The sequence below is a fragment of the Falco punctatus genome (assembly GCF_963210335.1).
Source record: "Falco punctatus genome assembly, chromosome: 4".
In the NCBI taxonomy this organism is placed as follows: domain Eukaryota; kingdom Metazoa; phylum Chordata; class Aves; order Falconiformes; family Falconidae; genus Falco; species Falco punctatus.
Genome location: NC_137583.1, coordinates 58,519,621 through 58,538,557, shown reverse-complemented (window position 1 = coordinate 58,538,557; position 18,937 = coordinate 58,519,621). Strand labels below are relative to the sequence as shown.

General features: G+C 40.7%; 1 protein-coding gene across 4 annotated transcripts in view; it reads left to right on the top strand.

Annotated features, from left to right (window-relative positions):
• The window catches only part of XRCC2 (X-ray repair cross complementing 2), a 29,874-nt gene extending 14,779 nt beyond the window's left edge, over positions 1–15,095 (top strand). Inside the window, exons 2-4 of one of the 4 annotated variants that reach the window (XR_013928036.1) lie at positions 2,677–2,758; positions 8,510–12,022; positions 12,596–15,095. Coding sequence is in view for 2 of the 4 variants with exons in the window: in XM_080386969.1 (XP_080243095.1) it covers positions 1,065–1,091; positions 2,677–2,758; positions 8,510–9,225 (825 nt within the window). In the remaining 2 variants the exon portion in view is untranslated. Of the gene's footprint in view, positions 1–958; positions 1,092–2,676; positions 2,759–8,509 lie in introns of those variants that run through there. The other 3 variants (XR_013928037.1, XM_080386969.1, XM_080386968.1) reach the window with 3 other exon arrangements.
• The last annotated feature ends 3,842 nt before the right edge of the window (positions 15,096–18,937 follow it).

The window sequence follows — 18,937 nt, the reverse complement described above, 5'->3', positions numbered from 1 at the left end:
CCACTAGCAGGTTGCTAAAAGGTGGTATTTTGTGTAAAAGAAAATAAAAAGAACATTATGAAAGAAGAAATGAGCATCTGCAGTTAAATTATAGAATCTGAAGTATAGTATACCTGATTTGAAATTGGTTTGGCTTCTTTTTTTCCCCAAGGTCTTCCCACTCAAAGGCTCTCTTCAGCAGTGCTGTGCTGCTGTGTTCTGTATGGTGTCCATGACAAAGCTTGGGACACCTGATGTCCATTCATATTACCCTTTAAATGCTGTGGATTCTCTCCCTCTCATTAGAGAAGAAAATGTGAGAAGGCAAAATGGAAATGCCTCCCCTGGAACAGAGCCAAGTTGGCTTTTGCCGATTTGGAAAAACTCGTGTTGTCCCTGTCTTTAATACTGCAGAGGAGGTGAGGGATGCCTGTGTAGTGTGTCATCTCAGCTTTGCTTCCATCACTTGTGCTGTAGTGTGGACAAACCTTTGTTAGATTCGAAGGAAAATTGTTAGCTCTTTCTGCCAGGAACCCCGTTGCTCCCAGCGTGACACTAATGAGGCAAGTGCCTTTGGAGATTCTGCTTCAGAACTCGGAAGTAAATACAAGTTTGATAAAAACACAGGTGTGCTATCAGCAGCGAATTACCATAAATTACCTACATGAGCAGTGCTCAGAGTAAGCACCTGTAGTTATTTAAAATGAATATATAAACTTGTCGTTTAAATAACTGCAGATTTGTATTTAAACGATAGCGATCAATCTATCGTGTATTTCCAGTGCTGTAGCAGTAAGCTTAGAGGTGATAGTCTAAGAAGAGATGGGGGACATAATTTCCACAAGAAATAAACTACAGAGGATGTATTCATTAATGTACAAATAAATTTGGGAGCAGGAGGCTGCGGAAATGTGTTTATACCACCACTAGTTGTGACTCCTGGTCCCAGCAGCGCCCATAACCGAGCCCCCACGATTGCTGAGTGGCAGAGCAGTGCTTCCTTTTCTACGAAACAAGGAGCATCAGAAAGCAGCAGCCTGTGGTGGTTTTCCTGTTTCTCTCAACTTCCACTGCCAGGCGAGGGGATGAGGGATTCCCAGTCCTCCTCTGAGGTGGGTATAGCTTCTCCTCACTGGGGGCCAGGGCCAGGCGCAGGCAGTTGCTTGCACAGGCAGGCTGCGTGCATAGGGTCTGCAATGGCCCTCCTGATAGTTGCAAGCTCCTGGTTTGTGCGCCCCACGATCCTTTCCTGTATTCTTGTGTGCCTATGTCCATCTGGATTTTTGCTTTGTCCAGGTCACAGAACCCTACTAGTTCCCAGAATATTCAAGAGTTCACTGTCTTGAGTGTGGTCTGTGCTGCACAAATGCATTAAATGTAATGGGAGGATCCACAGATCCAGAGCAAGGTCAAAGTGTTTTTATGGCCCTTCGGTGGACATGTCAGAAAATTCTCCTGAATACGTGTGAACACACAAACACATTGACATCTTATTAATGGAAGGGAATGTTAAAATGTTAGTGAAAACGTCATACTTGGGTTCCTGTCGCGACCACTTGAAGTAAATTCAGGACCATTTAATGGAGTTTTACTCTGCTATTAAAGGCAAACACACTCACGCACAACTGTTTAAACAACTTTTAAGACAATTCAGCACAGATGTTGCTCGTTGATGCAGCAGGGAGGAAAGCAAGATAAGTGAGTGTGTAAAGGTGTGTGCTTGCTGTTTGCTTGGTGACTGCCTTTAAGGAGGACAGGATAAAACAGAATGGGATTTGTTTCATTTAAATCTTTAAATAACAGCTGTGTGTCTTGGAGAATGAAATACCTGGCACCAGGGTACCTGCTGTGGCAATGCTCTGAGCATCCTGCTCGTGTCCTTTCCTCTGTGTGTTAATACGTGTAGGGAATAACAGTTCTGGCATTGGGCGAAATGTTCATTCTTGGTTTATGGATGTATGCCAGAACTACAAATAACACAAGTTATGTGAATACCTGTCTACTTGCTATGCAAATACCTGTCAATTTAAGAAATTGTCCATGAACTTTGGACTAATTTGTTTTACAATGGACTTGATTTACAAATTCAAGCTTGCTTTAGAAAGGTTCTTGCACAGCCACTGGTGGCTAATTACTTTTCATCATCCTTAATCCATACTCTGTTTCAACAAGTAACTATGATGATATGGGATTGTAGTCCAGAAGAGTCCTGTATAACTTTTCAGATAAAATGTACATGGTTTTACTTACACTCAGAGGAACTGACTCAGGAGACTAATGATGGGTAATGTTTCACCTCTCAACCAGTAGTTTGTTGTGGGCATGATGGTTATTACAAATTGTCTTCTTTCCCTTTGTTCTGTCAAATGGCAGTGCTGCTGTAAACCAGAGGTGATCCCTCTTGCTGGTGTACCTGTGCAGCTTTTTCTTTTTGGTTTTTTTTTTTTTAGCTTTATTTCCCCTAATGTATATCTACCCGTTGTTACCATTGAATGTGTTTGTAAAGATGGAACCTACTGTTGCTGTAGTCCAGACTATAGCTTTCCAGATGTATTTATGAAAACATTTTCAAAATAAGACTAATTTTTTGATAAGGCTGTCATGGAAAACTCTCAGTTCTTAGAATCCTTTAAATTTGATTCACAAGGTCCATTATTTTGGATTAACAATATATCTCTTTTGTCTTGTCTTTAAAAGCTACTTGCACGACTTGAGGGTAGAGGTTCTCTGAAGAATCTCGAACCTTACCTGTTTGCCGAGGAAGGATCTCCTGTTCATGGTAAAAATGTGTCTTTACCCCGTTTGTGGAAAAATGTTCATGTAAAATTATTCTCATAGCAGTATGGCAGAGATAAGCATACAAGTAGATCTTTTTGCCCTGAATTCAGAATTTTAATTGTTGATGTAGTTTTATGCAAACTAGATAAAATGAAATAATGCAGTCACCATTCCAAACATTATTAAATGGACTTTAAAATGTACTTAATGCGTATCAAAGCACAAGTGTAGGTGAGTAAAATACCAACCATGTTGGTCTGTTTCTAGTAGTTTTTCAGAAGTTTGTTCTAGATTCTGTCATTTAACCTCTTCATTTTTTCATTTTTTTAATCTGTGGTCTAAAAAAAACACCCCAAAGTCATAACTGCAGAAATTTGCAAGCAACTTGAGGTTCAATAAATAGCAAAGACTTCAGTGATATGGACTGGTTTAGATCATTTAGAAAAAGGGCATGAGCAAAGAGGATTTTTCAATAAAGCCAAGTCATCAAACCATTCATTGGCCTGAAAAATCCCAATTATACTTAGGTGGCACTTTGGAAACAGTTCCATTATGAACATAAGTACTAATCAGCTGAATGAGTGTGCAGTGGTGTTGGGATTGAAATGGCTTATGTAGACCTTTAGTGAACAAATAAGAATTTCAGACTGGAGAGATCGTGCTACCTCCTAATGACACCAGTACAAAAACTTTAAGGTAGATTCTTCTAGCAGGTATTTCTAAGATCAAGACTGCATGCTTTAATGAAAGAAATTACTGAGCTAAACAGAAATTATCACACTTAGTAATCCCTTGATTATTCAGGAAGTCGGATGGGTTTACCAGATCATATGAAATTTTATGGATTTCAAAATGGAAGAGAGTGCTCTGATTACGCAAAGCTAGAAATACATAGTAAAAAGGCCATATAAATAGTGAACTGTAAGGATCATGCTGCAAGGTACTATAGTTGAATGTATGTATGAATAAATGGATTTCATATGAAAAGTATGTGGCTGCAGTGGTTATCAACATACTTGTCTGCAGTTTGAATTCCCACAAATTATAGAAGGTTCAGAAGAAACAGCAGAAAAAGCAATAAAAAGAATCAGGATAATTGGATGAGAGATGATGCTTAGTCTATAAATGCAGTCACTGTGAGACTATTCATGTATTATTTTGCAGCACTTGAGAATACGTTAGGGGTTTAGCAATATCTGATTCCTGCCCCAGAAAATTTCAAATACAATCTAACGGATAAAGGGCAGAGAAATACTGGTAAGCCAGTGCAAATGGGGCAGAGATTATTTAAATACACCCTCTAATTCTGAACTGCTGTGTTACCCACAAGAATTAAGAACCAGTAGTGAAATTGGTATATACTTCACAAGTCTCCTGAATTCCTAACAGTTTTTTTTAAGAGATGTACTTTTGTTTTTAAGAAATGCAGCAACAGAAAACGCTGGTCTTTCAGTCTGTTGTTTGGGGTTTTTTAAAATGAAATTTACACACAAGAAACAAATGTTTGAGACTAAACTGGCCATGTTCTGATAGACAGACTGTAAGAAGCCTTCCTGAGGGTCAATAATTGCCCTTGCTGTCACAGTCCTTGGTGTTACATAACTCCATCATCAATTTATCAGCTTTGATCTTAAAGCTATGTAGGTTGTTCATGTCTGCCCAAAGACTGTTCCAGAGCCTCACTTCTAAGATGGCTGTAAACCTTCTAAATTCATCACTGGTTTCTCTGTGTCAACACGGTCTTTGAGTTTCTGAAGCACTTTATTTTTCTTCTGCTTTTAACAAATGACATCAGTTATCCATATTGGTCGTACTTTTTGGCTGACATTAATGAAGCCGCCTAACATTAGAACAGATCTTCAGCTATATATATGTAAATGAACTTCACCTTTTATTACATTTTTGCTTTGTCTTCTAATACAACAGTCTTAACTGAGTCCATGTGTTATTTTGATGTGTGTTCTCATTACTCAGTCTTAAACCTGTGTTGAAGACCTACCTTTCCATTTGTCATGAACTTGACTTTGAGTAGGTCACTGTGGAATACTGTAATGTATTGCCCAGGAAGTCTGTATGGAACAGCTTTTAGTCCAAAATGCTGTGATTAAAGCAATGCAAAGACCTAAATTATTGTTTTTCCTGATGCTATTTGAAATAAATAACATAATATATATGAAGTTTCAAAAAACTATCCAAAGGTTACATTGTAGTTAAGTGTTCTTAACATGTATGTCAGGAACAGCTAATACAAGTAATGCTGTGATATTCTAGTTACTGCTTTTAATTATGATGGACTTGCATATTTAGGAACACATAAGCATATTAATTACGTACCATTTAAGCTCTTCTGGAATGGAGCAAAAGTGATAGGAGCTTTAAATAATCTTCCACTACTGCCAGTCATATTTCTCCTGTGCCATTGGTATGAAGGTGTGTGTGTCAATATAAAGCTCTGATGTTCAGCAATAGTATGACACCCAGGATTCCCTTGGAATAAATATTAGGCCTTTCTACTTCACTTATTCATGGTACAAATATTAGTGACAGCTTCTGAACAGTATCATAAATCACTAGTCCAGTAACTTCAAGGTATCTGACGATGTGAAACCTGCAGAGTTATTGCTGAGTATTCTCATAGCCTGTTTGTAACTGCAGTGTCAGAAAATAAGTGTAACCAATGTTTGCTAGTGTAAATGGTTACAGACAAAACTTGAAAGCTCTTCTCATTCAAAAGATAACGCTGAATTGGTGACTAGGACTGAGTACAGTGTTTCAGTTAAAATATATTAGTGTTATATGAATATTTACACTTAGGCAACATCATTTAGTTCATCCTGTGTGCCACTGAATAGCAGTGGACTGTTGTACTCTTTAGTTTGCCCTTAGTCTGCCAGCTCAATCTACCATGGCCAAGCAGTGTGTTGGTTGACTGCTTAAAACGTACTTCTTGAATTTCAGTGCTGCTTTTCATGTGAAATTATTCTCCTTATCCATCTTGATCTGTTAAATTTTTGCACTTAAGTCTTTATTAACCCAGTTACTTTGTTTTCTACACATTTTGCCAAGCTAATGGAACTTCGTTTACTGATATGTTTAACGTTGGGCAATTTTAATAGGAAAATTTCCCATTATCTTTCTTCCATGTTAAAGTGTCTGCTCCAACTCTGCCTCTCAGACTGTTTTCACCCTGTGATAGTGTCTTTTTACTAATCCTCCTTTCAAAGTTATTTTGACATTAATGATGATGCCAGTACTGACAACTAAGTTTCTTCCATGACCTATTGTGAGGGTGTCAGAGGCTTCTTGCAAACATTGCTGGCCACAGTTCCTCCTCTGCTGTGTCATGGTTTGTCCTCTCTGATCCAGGAGGATGAATTTTCCTTCTTATCTTACTGTAACAGCCTGGTTGCTAATTTAATGAAACCCTACATTTATAGATGTTGCTATAAATGGCTTCTGTCTTGCATCCGTTCTTCTTGTGGGCAGCCTTTTTGATAATCATGAAGGCACAGAAATCCCCAGTTTTCTTGGGGTTTTCTTACAGTCTAAACTGTTAACTCTTTTCAGATGAACAAGTAATGTTGAAAAAGCTTTGAAGGGTGCTTAGCTGTCTTGCTGTTAAAGTTTATAAACCACGACCACAAAACCTCCTAAGAATGATTTTTCATTCAACTTAGAGTTTTTGCTTAAATAAATCTGTTAGTTCTGCCAATAGAAGCTCATCCAATGCTGTTCTGTAACACATGGGCATCCTGACAGAACATCTTCAAATGGATGAAGTCAAGCATTTATTTCACAGAATAACTCTTTTTAATTATTGCCAAACAGTAACTCGGATTTGCCCATTGCTGCTTCTGAGTGGCCATATAGAGTTGATGGGTTTTTGTGAAACAAGTCCTATTTTGCTGTAAAGGTAGGTGAAGTAATCTGTATTGCATATTGGCCCGATTCAGTTATTGGTCTGGATTTGGAAATGCCAATTAGGGTGGCAGAAGTCCTGTGCCAAAGGCAGCAGCAGACAGAAGCTACACTTTGTTCCTTAACAAGAGGTGCCTTGCACTATTGTTCTAACATATCTAAGTAGACAAAATATGAGGGAATGACCTACCCAACACATTTAGGAGGAGTTCTTCCAAGCTGATGTCTTATCCTAGCAGGGTGCAGTTAACGTCACTGGCACAGTCTGTGACAGCAGAGCAGCTGCTGGCTGCAAGTGGCAGAGTTGAATGAACATTGCAACCTCTGAACAGGAAGAGAAAAGGAAGATTTATGTCATACAAAGTGTAGTCATCTTTCTTCTCAAAAGTGGGGAGAGCCATTCAGAACAGATAAGGCTTTGGGAGGCAATCAAGCTTTTTAATAAATTTCAAAGTATCAGAAATTCCTAACAGCGGAATTGCAGTTGTGGAGCAGCAGGAATTTCATTATGGAGGGGCAGGCAGTCTGAGTGTCACTGAAATGGATAGAATTGTCACATCAGGTGTAAATTGCTTTGAAGTAAGAGCTTAGTTTCTTCCCCACCACCCGCTGCTCCTCATCCCAAGCTGCATCTTGACATTATACGCACTTATGAACAAGGACATCCTCTGGAAGTTGAGTAATGACTTGAAAAACCCTGTTAACTCAGGCAGGCACAAACATGTTTAAGTAAAGTTGCAATTAATTCTCTACTCTTGCATCCCCCTTATGAAAAGCTGTTATGCCATTTGCACTTGCCAAGACCATAAAAATCTCTCACCTTCCTGCAGTTACAGTTGTGTGATTCTCCTTACTTCATGCCTTTACCCTTCTGCCTAAAACACAAAATATCATAAATAATCCATTTTCTAAAATCAAAGATTTATAAAGAGTGACTAATAAATAAACTTTTTTTAGAGTCTTCCTCTGATAAGAGACATCAGGCAACTTCAGAAAAGACTTTAGAGTATCTCTTATTCACGTCCAGCAAAAGAACTGGTTTCCTAGTGAAGCACAATGCTTTTTTCAATTAACATTCTAGATTTATGTTATATGTATTTACTTGATCCACATGGATCAGCCATTAGGCTGAGTCCGTTTGCGAACAGAGATCTTTTGCTTCATACAGTAGAATCATTGCCTGGAGTTGAAGGAATCTGTGAGTCGCCCTTGTAAAAAGAAGCAGTTTCATATTGTGATCACCACAGAAGAATATAAGTGCTAAATAAATAGACTGGCGTTCTCCTTACTGGTCATGGGTTCCTGTTGGTATCTTGTGACATGCAGATACTGAACCGGCATACAGCAGACATGAAATGCTGAAGACAGTCTGTGCTATAAAAATAGATGTGCCAGCATGATTTGGGCCTGTAATATGTCAACCTTTTTTGTTTTGCTTGTCCTCTACTTTTTTATTTATTCCTTAATTTTGTGTGTATAGTGTTAGCAGGTGGTTTCTTAGCCACTTTTGTGTAGCTGCTTTCTTTTTTTCAGCCTTCATCTACCTGTGAAGATATAGATGAAATCCAGTTGCCAGCCTTTTACTGATGTCTATGTCCTAGATGCTGTTGGCAGGAGTTCGTTTCAACCTTTGTTCCCAGTTGCTTTTCTTCACTTTAGAGGCCTGCCTTGACAACTGAAATTTCTCTTGGTAGATGCTAACCAGGATTTAAACAATTTAATGCATATCTGACTTTCTAAAATGTTTTCCGATTAGTGGAATAGTGAGTATTGATTCAGAAAACTGAGCAAAAAATGCTCTTGCCTGACAACTTGCTGCTTTGTTTTTGAACAGGAGATATCATTGAATTCCATGGTCCAGAAGGAACAGGAAAAACGGAAATGCTTTATCACCTAATAGTCCGCTGCATCATTCCAAAATCAGGAGGAGGACTGGAAGTAGAAGTCATGTTCATTGATACAGACTACCATTTTGATATGCTTCGTCTAGTTACCATTCTTGAGAACAGATTGGCACAAAGGACAGAAGAAATGATAAAGCAATGCCTGGGAAGGCTTTTTCTTGTGAACTGCAGTAGTAGCACTCAGTTACTCCTCACTCTCTACTCTTTAGAAAACACGTTTTGCACTCACCCTTCTCTCTGCCTTTTGATTTTAGATAGCATATCTGCTTTCTATTGGATAGACAGAAGCAACGGAGGGGAGAGTGTTAACTTGCAGGAGATGAATCTGAAGAAATGTGCTAACTTTCTTGAAAAGCTTGTGAGAGAGCATCACTTAACCCTCTTTGCAACAACACAGACGCTTATGCAGAAATCTACAAGCTCTGCAGAAAGCTTTTTTCCTTTAAAACTTCAACATGAAACTGATGCAGACTATAGACCGTATCTTTGCAAATCATGGCAACAAATGGTAACCCACAGGATATTTTTCTCTAGGCAATGTAATTGTGGCAACAACAAAAGTTTTACAGTCGTTTCTTGCCACCTCAAAAGAAACCATGTAGTGAAACGTTCATTTAGTGTTACAGAATGTGGAGTGCAGTTTTAACTTCAGTTTGTTTTTTTAAATGTGTAGTGAATCCTGATGCTTAAGGCCTGATGAGGTCTAAGTAATTTTTAGTACCTTTTAAACTGGTTGTTCTGAGTGATTAAGAATTTTTGTCACCATTTTCTTAAAATTTAGTGAAAGAAATGGTAGAATTCTTTAATTACTGTAGATGTTCAGTTCAAACTAGTGAGGCACGTTGAAATTACTTGTTTTTGCTTAATGCATTAAGAGATTAAATCAAGAAAATTATAACCAAAGACATTTTAAACTCCTAGTATTCTTCAGTAATCTAACCAATGTAGTATGTGGCCAAATGCATTGACTTCATTTCTGGGTCTCCCTGTTTTACACTCCTCTTCCAAGCTACAGAAATAGGAGCCTTGTCCATGGGGGAGGCTGCAGAAAGGCAAGGGTTTGCTCTTTATACGGTGGGCTTGGTTTATTCCCAGTAGCCCAGGGCGTATGAAATGCATTCACGACTTTGCCTGAAGAAGAGCTGTCATTTTCACGGCCTGTTAAATAGTGGCAATCCTGACCACGCTTCTCCAAGCTTGCAGCCTCTCTGCTTATGTTAGCATGTGCTTGGAGGAGCAAGGATTGCAGGTGTTTTGACCCTTGCAAACATGGGTTTGAAGAATCTATAGTTATTGCAGAAATGGAGACCTGATTTCCATAACTGAAGGAAAACTAAAGACCCAGCTCTGGGTACCTGTGAGTTTGTGCTGCATGCAGCAAAACAATTTAGTCTTTGGAAATAATGAAGTGTGGGTTATGGGTTGTTTTGGGTGTGGGGGGTTGTTTTTTGCTGGGTTTTTCTTTTAGATGTATGCAGAGACTTTTTTTTTTTCTTTGCCCTCCCTCATTATTCCTTCCCCCACTCTCTCTAAGAAATCCAGGAATGCCATGCCTCTGGTCTTTACCAGTATGTATTTGCCACATGTAGAACATTTGTGTGCAGGATTTGGCATGCAACATGTTGCAATTCTGGCAAGGAAGATTCAGAACTTATGGGAAATGCCCTACAGTTCTGGCAAAGAATACCATATTATTTTTTAACCTAGAGTGCTCTTTGAAAGCTTCAAAGTGCTTTACAAGAAAGAAAATTGCACACAGTACATTATTTAATACAAAAACTTACATTAGCTTACAAATTTAAATTACTCAAACAAGGGGAAAATATTTCTCACAGCAATATTCGTTCAGTCATGTTGCACAGCACGTTTTATAATTTAGATTGAACAGATTATTAACAAAAATGCATATTAAGAAGTAGTATCTAGCACAGTATCTTTTTGAGGAAGATGCCTGAAAAACTATTGAGAGACACTTGCCTTTTAATTTTGCAACTTCTGAAGCCAGCTTTTCCAAGCCGCATGTATATATGGATTCCCAGTTGTGTACAGTTCAAAAGGCATACCCAGACTTCTGTATATAGAACTAGAAGCGTGGATCTATGCTGTTGTTTATAGACTTGGGCACCTCTGTGATTTGGCTGGATTTTTGCAAAGACAATGTGTGTCCTACCTCAGACACCAGAGAGTAGAAGTATTCTTTCTGTGGGTGAAGTTCTTTTTTCCCCCTCTTATTTTAAACCTTCCATCTGATCACTTCTTCGTGCTGTCAGTTCTTTCACTGTGACACATGAGCGAACATTGCCTTTTCAACATCTCCACAGAGGTGATGATTTTATAGACTGTCATTTCATTTGTGCTTTTTCTTCCATCACCACCATTATTTATTTTATTTCAGAACTTGCGTAAGTACACAAATACATGAAAAACATACAACTTAACCCCTCAGCCTAGACTGGACCCAAGTTAGATGTTTTAACATGAGTAGCCGCTTACGTGGAATTATTATAAAGGGCACACTTGAATTTTTTTGTAAAAAGAAACTGGGAAGATTGAAGTAGAACTACAGAACTTTTAAATGTGAAAATTATAGGACTACATGATTTCTACTACAAAAAACCCCAACAATCCCCTTTTCTGCTGGAGAATACAGCTCCACTGAAGATTAACTGCTTCATAAAATCATACTTGCTAAAAAATATGTTTGAGAAAAAAACAATGGAAATGTTCCGGCATTCCTGTCTGGAAAAAAGCTTTTATATTATTCACAATGTAGTTTATATTTTGCATTGTACTATAAAAGAAATGCCTAAATTGAAATGAAGCCAAAGTTCTAATTGATCAAAAAGAGCACCTCAGGAAATTTTGAATTTTCCCAGTTTTATTTTTATTTTGAATGAAGACAGATTTTTTTAATTCTCTGGTAATTGTAATATTCATGCTCTGCACATTTGTTTTAGATGTGTAACAAGCCTAGCTTTCAGAGATGCTGAGCATCTGCATATCCCTGTAAATTTGTAGGAGGGATAGGCAGCATGCAATCTGGGAGTGCACTGGCCTTATCCTCTGCCAAAATTACGCTGTTTGGAAAAATGAACCTTTAGGATACAAGTCTTAAGAAAGATGCAGTGATAAAGAACCTGGGAAGCAGCGATTTTGCTTGTATCCTAATGAACCATGGGTATTAAAAATTATTTTTACCATTTTTTAATGGAGAATTTTCTCCATTAAAACTATGTAGAAACTGTAGTTAGTGGAGAATGCAGTTTGTCCTCAGGAATCAGGAACAGAATATTAAATGTAGTATTATCTTTAGTATATAATATTAAATCCACATTCTCCTCTTTCACCTAGACCTAAGTTACCGCCCAGTCTCCAGCCCACTGTCTAACCTGGCACGACCTTGCTGCTGCAGCTCGCTTTCCCAGGGAGGAAGTGCGTTTTGGGTTAGTAGATCTGTGCTGCTGGAAATCAGCCCTGCAAACGTTAAGTGCCACCGCATATCATTAAGTAGGAGGATAGAATGCATATATTCCTGAACTCTAATTTATCCAGGTATTTCTTAGAAATGAAAATCCTTTCATGTCAGTGTCATTGTTCTTCAGCTCCGTGTTGTATTATTAAGGCTTTTGTAGGCATAGGAACTTTTTACATTCCTTAGAATTTTTGTTTGTTGCTTCATATGCAACATTGAATTAAAGCAGCAAGCTTGAAATAAAGAGGAACTAGTTCACTCTTTCTTCCCCATCCTTTTGATAATGAGAGTGCTTTTTAGCAAAACCAAATAAAGGTATTTTGCAGGTTTTATGTTTATTTTAAAATAAACTGGTATTTCTATGGACACCTGGAAAGAAAATATGATTTTTATATTCAGCAAAAAGTTATTTGTATTCCTAGATGTTTCTGTAGAGCAAATGAAATACAAATAACAGTTTGCTTGGTTTAACTTCGTACTTGCGCATAGAATTCAAGTTTTCTTTTTCTTACGTAACTGATTCCAGCCACTTAATTTCCCATAGTGTTTGGAAACGGCAGAAGATAAAGGTTCTCGTGTGGAAAGCACACCTGCAGTTGTATTTTTACTGGAGACTAATGCAGAAAGGCAAAAGACAATACTATTTTGATGGCTGCTGGACATAAGGCTCGGACCATGTCCTGTAGAGGAACATGACATCTGAGTTATTTTCTGTGGCTGCAGTAATAATTGTCTCTTGAACCTCTTTATTCAGATATATTTTGGATAATGCATATATAGTACCGGGTGACATCATTTTGCAATCAGCAAGCCTTAAGCCTTAATACCCGCCTCAGGAGAAAGCCATGCCATGCCACCGAGCTTCAACTTGTGTAGGAAGTTGCAGTGAACACCTGTGTAAAAGCTGCAGACATGTTTAATGTTTCCAAGAACTATACAGTAGCATAGGACCCATGTATTTTCTAAAGAAGGGGAATCACTGGAAGAGCTTGGAAGACTTTGGCAGTGGAAAAAACTTTCAGACAGGGAAAGGAGTATCAGTACAATACATCAGTGTGATCTGCTGGATAGGAAACTGATGCCCTGCAACAGTCTCTGAAATGAAAGGTCTGGCCATCCCTGTGCGTGAAAGACGACAGCAGAATGCCACTGAGCTGTGAATAACATGTAGTACAACAAAAAGGATTCTTGAACTGTTAACTAGCATGTCTAGCATGGTAATGCTTTCAAATACGAAGTTGGCCATAGTTGATCTGCAGGTTCTTCCCACCAAGGGCTGAAACTGGTGATGGATTCCACTATGTAGATGCTGTACCACTTATTTATAATGAAGATATAAACCTCTGCTTCTCTGGACTCAGGAGGAATTAAATGTAAAAACAGACTTCCTTTTTTTATGGTTTTCTTTTTTTTCCCTTCAGCTCTAGGCACCTTCCCAACAGTCAGCACACAGCTCCAAAAGCACTCTCACAGCTTTCTGTGTCAGGGCCATGCTTTACTGGAAGTGGATAGTTTTCTCCTTTGCCGAGAGTTTATGCATACGTTCTTTATTACCAGTGCAGACTGGGATACCCGAATATAGAAGATTGAACCCATGTGACACATCAGTGTAACTGATAAATAGCTTTGGAGATTTCACTCTATTTGCAATCAGGAGTAATGTCACATTAGAGTAGATGATTTTGAAGAAACATAGCAGTGACTTTCCTGGGGACAAGTTTGGCACTGCTTTCCCACACTGCCTTGCATCCTGCCCCAACCAACTGGTTGGTGTACCTGTGTGGGCCTTGGTGCTCAAGGAGAGCAGTGACAAGATGTCACCGCCTTGCCAAATGCTGGTGAACAGCCATGTTCTGCATCTTGGCACTCGTACTGCAGGAGTTGGCACGATCACTATAGTTTTTAATTTAAACCATTTGCCAGGCTTCTTTCTCGTACATCTGGCTGGGCCTATGCTAAAGACCTCCTAGCCCTGGGGGGAGATAGGAAAGAGGAGGAGGAGAGGATTTTTAGGCCATTGCTACAAAAAGAGGCCAAGCAAGGCCATGAGGTCCCTGGCAGTGGCCCGCAGACATCTAGGCCTTGAAGATGGCTTGGTGAAGGTTAAGGAATAGACTCTACATCTTCCTTACCAACTGTCCATATTGTGAAAGGGTGAATAAATAGGATTTTTGACTTAGAATATCTGCATACTCTCATACTTTATCATACTGCTAAGAAAGAATATCATGCTACATGGGAAGTGCTGTCTCTGAAGTGCATCTCAAAAGCTCTGTTCAGGCTCCATCACTGACAGTTCTGTCTCCAGCCCAGCATGCCCATGGACTCTCAGCCTCTTCCTCTGCAATGTGAACAGCAGTGCTGCAGAGATCACTGAACATCATCACATTTGCCTGCACTGGACGTGAGTGAGACCGTGCACATTGGTATACGGTGCTGAGCAGCGTCATCTGGGGCAGGCTTGAGCCACGCTTTCCAACTGAACATCCAGCATGATGATGACACTGGTCTGAAAATGCAATAGCAAGTCCACACCCCTTGAACGGCCAGACCTCCAACTGCAAACCCACCCTCCGGACTCTGTCAGCACTCCAGTAGTACCATCGCTGAGCCCCCAGCTGACCCTCAGCCTCTTGTGCTGTGTGTTCACCTTGTTCATTGGAGAATCCTTTTTTACAGGAGTGCACAACTTCCAAGTATTACCCTACAGTCAGGTAACAAATCTACGCTGTATTTGGACCATGCAATTAATGGGTTTAGAAAAATGGTGTATGTTAGTGGAGATCTTGTCAAAGCAGGTTGGTTTCTGCTCAGTAAATTCTCAGAGTTAGAATTCTTGTAACTAGTTTTTTAAAAGTTAAACAATTGTCAGTAAAATAGCAGAGTGTTTTTCTGATCTGGTAAAGAATGATTGTAGAAGTAAACAAGGCACCACATGGAGCCCCACAATTCACAAGACACAAGTAAGATTAGTCCCAGAGAGACCCACGACTTGCTATAAAACAGCATAAGCAGAACCAAATGCCCCACCCCCACCCCACCCATCTTCCTAGGGAATATAAAATGAGAAGTTTAGGTACAGAAATTACTCTGGTGTGTCCCAAACATTATAAGGTCAGGAGAACCTTCACACTTTTCCTAAACCCATTAATTGCACAGTTTTGCAATTGCATACGCCTTCAGTGTTTTGGCTTGTGGATAGGGCCATGCTCTCCAATGAATGTATTTGCTGTAGCAGTGCAAGTGTGATGACATCTCCTAACTGGACTTCAGCTGGTTCCCTCCACAGTTAACCTGAAGGCTCATCACCTGCTGCCCCGCTGATGTGAAATGCAATGCAGTGGAGGAACAATCCAGCTTGTCCCGAGCGCCTGAGACCACCCCTGAAATGATGGAGTTTTCTTCTACTCCAGGCTCAACATGCGTGGAAGGGCAGCTGGGAGTCTCCACGGTAGAAGAGCTATGCCACAGGAGGCTCAGGGGTATAAAACTGTGAAGAGTATTTTATAAAAACTGTCTAATGCAAAGCTGAATAATGAATAAGAGGTTATTAATTTCTCGTCCAGCAAGGCTATCAACTCACACAGCCAAACCATCCAGAAGCTGAGTGTTAGCTGCTGCCAAGGCTGAGTAGGGAAGTGAGAGGGGAAGGGGTAGAGACAAGGGGAGGCCGTTTGGGGAACTCCTCGACGCTTTGCTAAAGCATGGGGAAAAGGAAAGCCATAGGCTCATCAAAAGCTGGCAGGGCTCTGTTTTACTTAAGAGGCTGTAAAAAAATTCCCACAACGGCAAGGAATGGCTTAACTGGAAACAGCAAACAGACTCTGAAATGGTCAGAAGGTTGCAGGAGCAGCCAGTGGCCACCATGAAGAGGAAAACCTGGCTGGAGAGGACATACCACCAGAGCTGCTGTTCTGCTTCCCAGAACTCTTCTGAGATGTCCTTGAGCATGGCCACTCAGAGCTTCTGTCACAGCTCCTTCCACCTGGAGATGGGACACAGTTCAACCCATTTTGGCAAGTGGGAAGCTGGTGGGAGGCCACCCTGTCGCTGCAGCCGCTGAGCAGTCTGGCCCCACGGTGGGGAGCTTTTGCTTACAAGGTCATCGCTGAACTTCCCCTCATCCTTTTTGTTTTAGTGCTTTAACTTTGTGTTTCTGCAGTGAAGCTACTGTCACTGATTGCACTTTGGTTATCATATACATGCGTGGCACTTTTTCTGACAATAAAGGCACATTTCTGTGAAATTCTACAAGTGCTTGTATTTTCACCCATCAGAAAAAAATGATGCTATTAAATAAAATCTATGAATACACTGAGCAAATGATACAGACCAATTGCATAGGCAGTGGCGTTACAGAAGCCAGGCTGACTAGCGCATGCAGTTAAAGGAAAGGGCTCACCGTTTTTAAAATCCATGGAGGCTTTCAAAATATGATTGTTCTGCAATCCCGTTCACAACAAACCTTGCAGGCTGACGCGACAACCCTTCCCACTGATTGATACGGCCTGCACAAGCACTCCGAGCACATGAAGGCTGAAGCCCCTGGCTGAAGAGAATACCTTAAACACCCCTGTGTGGTGGTGCCTTTCTCCCCCTTCCCTGGGCCACTCTACAACCTCAGGAGTTCCCATTAGGCCTCGGCATTTTGAGTAATGAGTTGGGCAATTAAGCAGCCCTTGATCGCACCAGGAGCTCTTGCATGGCTAAGGTGGGTAACGGCACTGTCTGTACCAGGAACTCCTGCTGACTGGTCAAAGTAGGGAACAAGAATGGAGACAATCTGTTATTCCCTGACAGCCCTGGAACATTCCTGCCCCGGGTCGTAGCCCGAGTGGAACGGTACCATTGTTACGGGAATTTTGAAAAATTACCGGCTCAGGTTATGGCCAGGATGGAAATTTACACATGACTCAAGCCAATCATCTCATAACCTTATGAGCAGTGGTCCTAAGCGAGACCTTTCGAGGTTTCCTGGACAGCAGTGGGCTGCGCCCAGCATCTCCCTCGGAGTCGGACACGCTCACAGCTCACAAACTCCCAAGTTTGTGATACTGGGGGACTGTCGTTGAAAGCTGGTGACAGGGACTGGGCCAATACCCCTTCTCCTTCAGGCTTAACCCTTTGCCCTCTGAGAAGTGCCTTACTGAAGTTGAGGGGAACTTTCTAACAGGTATACCTTTGTACATTAGTGTGTATCCCTCTAGATATCTTTTGTGCTTGTATGTGTATGTGTGTGAATTTATTTAGATACCTCATAGTAAGTATAGTATATTACAATCGCAAATCCATAGTTGAACCACTTCTGTAATATAAGTAAATCCTATTGACTCGCTATGTAGATGTTAAAAATAATCATAGATTAAGTGCTGCTAAAATCCTATGATCAACCTTAAGCTGTGAATAAACCTTAGATGTCCTTCAGATATAAACTGTTGTCCAGGTCTGAGACTAAGATTGGACCTAGCCATACCTAAGTTTTACTAAGAGTTTAGAAGGCAAGGGGGTCTACTCTGAACCTCATGACTCAACGGTAGGATTCCCCTACCTCTTTATATTCCTTCAGATCTACACCTCGTTGTCCAAGTCTGAGACTTAAGATTAGATCTAGCCACTCCTAAGTGTTGTTAAGAGTTTAGAAGGCAAAGGGGTCTGTTCTGAACCTCAGACTCAAAGGGAGGATCTCACTTACTCTCTTGTCTTACTCTTTATATCTTTTGTTTTAGACATAACTGTTGACCAAGTCTGAGAGTAAGACTGGATCTAGCTGCACCTAACTCTATCAAAAGTGTTTAGAAAGTAAGAGGGTCCACTCTAAACCTCATAACTCAACGGGAGGATTTACATCTTTGATCCCTATGTAACCCATTTTGAATCAATTATCACTCAATTTTAATTTGATTTTCTTTGTGTGTTCTATCCATATAATAAGTAATAGAATGAACCTTGCCCTTGAACTTTGTGAAGTTCCATTTCCACAAATTCATATTCAAACTATTTTGCTCATACTTTTGATGGTGATTCTTTAAGTGACCTAACTGAAAGGACGCATTTGGCGACACCCTGGCCCTCAAAGCAGACGCACAAAAGCATTTGCTAGCACTGTTGTTGATTTTGTGGGAATGTCCGTAAGCACCCTAACAACTGCCTGAACCCTCTCCTCTGCTCCCACAGGTGTATATGAATATAAACAAACCCACAGCCGGTGGTAGCTGGAGGCAGGCAGGGCTCAGCTGCCTGGTGCCTGCCAGAGAGTGCCCCCGATCCGCTGCTCGGCCACCCAAAGACACTGCTGGCTACTAAATGCTCAGGAAAGGTTTCATCTCCCACCACAGCAGGGGAGTAAGTGAGACCCCGCTGGACTCAGAAGATAAATCATAATGTGCCTGATGTTCACCATGCTCGCCGCAGTAGCACACCAGCCTCTCTCAGTGGTGGAAACAGGACTTTCTGACATTTCTCAGGTCTTTGCTGGTTGCAGATCAGCTCACAGTGACATCAGTAAGTCACCCCCATGACCGACCACCAGCAGCAGAGCCCAAAGGAGTGTCTCACCCAGAGGCACCTGCTGGGAGGTGCCACATGGCTCCTGGAGGGACATTCCTGTGGCGCGGGGACAGCAGGCTTATCTCCTCTCTAGAGCACAATGCTCCAGTGTGGTGGCAGTGACACCTAAGCACCGTCCCAGAGTACAGAAACTACCAAGTAAACCCCTTTCTCTCATGTTGATCAAATTCTTTAGCTCTCTGTGTGGCTCTGCTCTGGCAGGATCTCCTGCTGGTGTTTTGCATTGAAGTCACTTTTGTTTTGTAAAGAAACTCAAGTGGTTTTGCTGCTCTGAATGAAGGGCAGAGGTTTTATCTCCCAGTTTTGGTGACATTTTACC